The 1,870-nt window shown below is 36.5% G+C and overlaps 1 protein-coding gene across 1 annotated transcript in view; it reads right to left on the reverse strand.

The window, feature by feature from the left end:
* Window positions 1-6: 6 nt before the first annotated feature.
* LOC103462314 (mucin-5B) overlaps window positions 7-1,870 on the reverse strand; it is a gene marked incomplete at its 3' end in the record, with an annotated part of 12,868 nt that continues 11,004 nt past the window's right edge. Inside the window, exons 21-23 of the mRNA XM_017303861.1 lie at window positions 1,147-1,190; window positions 862-1,047; window positions 7-761 (exon numbers count right to left, since the gene is read on the reverse strand). Of these exons, the coding sequence (XP_017159350.1) occupies window positions 7-761; window positions 862-1,047; window positions 1,147-1,190 (985 nt within the window). The remainder of the gene's footprint in view (window positions 762-861; window positions 1,048-1,146; window positions 1,191-1,870) is intronic.

The raw sequence follows: 1,870 nt of genomic DNA on the forward strand, positions 1-1,870 counted from the left end.
TAAAGTTGTGGATTCAGCAACTTCTGTTATGGAGCCAGTCACTGGACCTGTTGTGCCAACATCCGAGGGGGTTGTTTTTCCAATCTTCACTGTTGTTGTTTCTGAGAGCGTAGTTTCCAGAGATTCAGTTGTGGCTCTCTGGGTGGATGTTATAGGGCCTTCTGTAGTGGTTGTAAGAAGAGATGGCTTTGATGATTCAGTTGTAGTTTCACTCCTTCTGCTTGCTGCCTCTGTCACTGAAATTGTGGTTTCAACATTTGCTGTGGTGGAGAATGTTAATTGATCAGAGGTTGCTTCAACAGGTTTTTTTGTACCTACATTCGTTGAGTGAAGATGGGTTGTAGATGCTTCAGAAGATTTTGTTGTAATTGCTCCAGCGGTTCTGGAAGTTGTTCTTGTGGTTTTGGTAACAACAGAGGGTTTTGACATAACAAGTGTTGTTTCTTGGCTTGTTGACATGATTCCTGGTACTGAAGTTGTGGATTCAACAAGTTCTTCAACAGCCTTTCTTGTAGTTACATTTGTTGAGAGAGCTTGGGTTGTAGATGCTTTAGAAGCTTTTGTTGTAATTGCTCCGGTGGTTCTGGAAGTTGTTGTGGTTTTAGTAACAACAGAGGGTTTCGATGTAACAAGAGTTGTTTTTTGCCTAGCTGTCATTATTGTTGTTGTGGCATATGTTATTTGTGGTGTAGTTTCATCTTTCAGCTTAGTTGTTTCTTTTGTTCTTGATGTGATGTTTATTGTTAACGTAGATCTTAAAGCTTAAGAAAAAAGACCAACATATAATAAAACATTTATGGCAAACTTTTCAAAATCAAACAATATCATAGCATTTTTCAGTAATTATTGTCAGTCTCCAACCTGTGCTAAATGTAAATGGAGTTGTTGTAGGCCCAACGGTTGTAGTATTCATGCATATGTACATGCTTCTTGATATAGTTCCATTAGCGCCACATTCAGCTGTAATGCAGTTTCCCAGACCATCCGAAGTGTTGTATATTGTGGCACCGTAGCTGAAAGTTTTTCCATTAATTGTGCATGTACATGCTGTAGGTAGATATTTTACATTGTTAATCTAAACAAAATAATTTCAGTATTGACATTTATTAGATATCCTGATTACTGTAAATTACAACATATACTCACAATCAACACTGTAGATGCATATTATCCCAGATAATGTACAGGAGCTTTGAAAAATAGAACATTGTGTTAATCCCACAATTTTTTTTATTAACTGATTAAAAACAGAATATTTTCTTTTGTATTTTTTTTTTCAAATTTTCTCTAAAAATATATCTCACACAAATAAAGGTTCCACAATGTAACTGCAATACGTAATTTTTACCTTTAAAAATTTGTTTTTTTTTACATTTTTATTAAAACTGTCATTATGTGGTATGATACAGACGGAAAAAAATCACGTTCCTCCACTTCCTCCTTTAGCAACTATTGCAATGTGCATAATTGCACCACTCCCTGTCAAAACAACCTGTCAGTGCCAGGAAGAAGATATTCACACATTAAAATTCTATGTACTAATGTTGACATGATTCCTGGTACTCCAGTTGTGGATTCAACAACTTTTGTTAATCTACTAATGGCAGAGAAATATCTTACTGTTACAGAAAAATTGCTCATGAGTTCTTCATGGGCCATCATTGCTGTAGAGCCTATCATTCATGATAGTTTCTACTCTTGGGATAATGCTATTGCCTCGGCTGTGAATACACAAGCTTGATCAACAGTACAAAGAACATCTTTCCTTTCTTTTTTCCATCCATCCATCCATCCATCCATCCATCCATCCATCCATCCATCCATCCATCCATCCATCCATCCATCCATCCATCCATCCATCCATCCATCC

Source organism: Poecilia reticulata, linkage group LG3 (genome assembly GCF_000633615.1).
Source record: "Poecilia reticulata strain Guanapo linkage group LG3, Guppy_female_1.0+MT, whole genome shotgun sequence".
Lineage (NCBI taxonomy): Eukaryota > Metazoa > Chordata > Actinopteri > Cyprinodontiformes > Poeciliidae > Poecilia > Poecilia reticulata.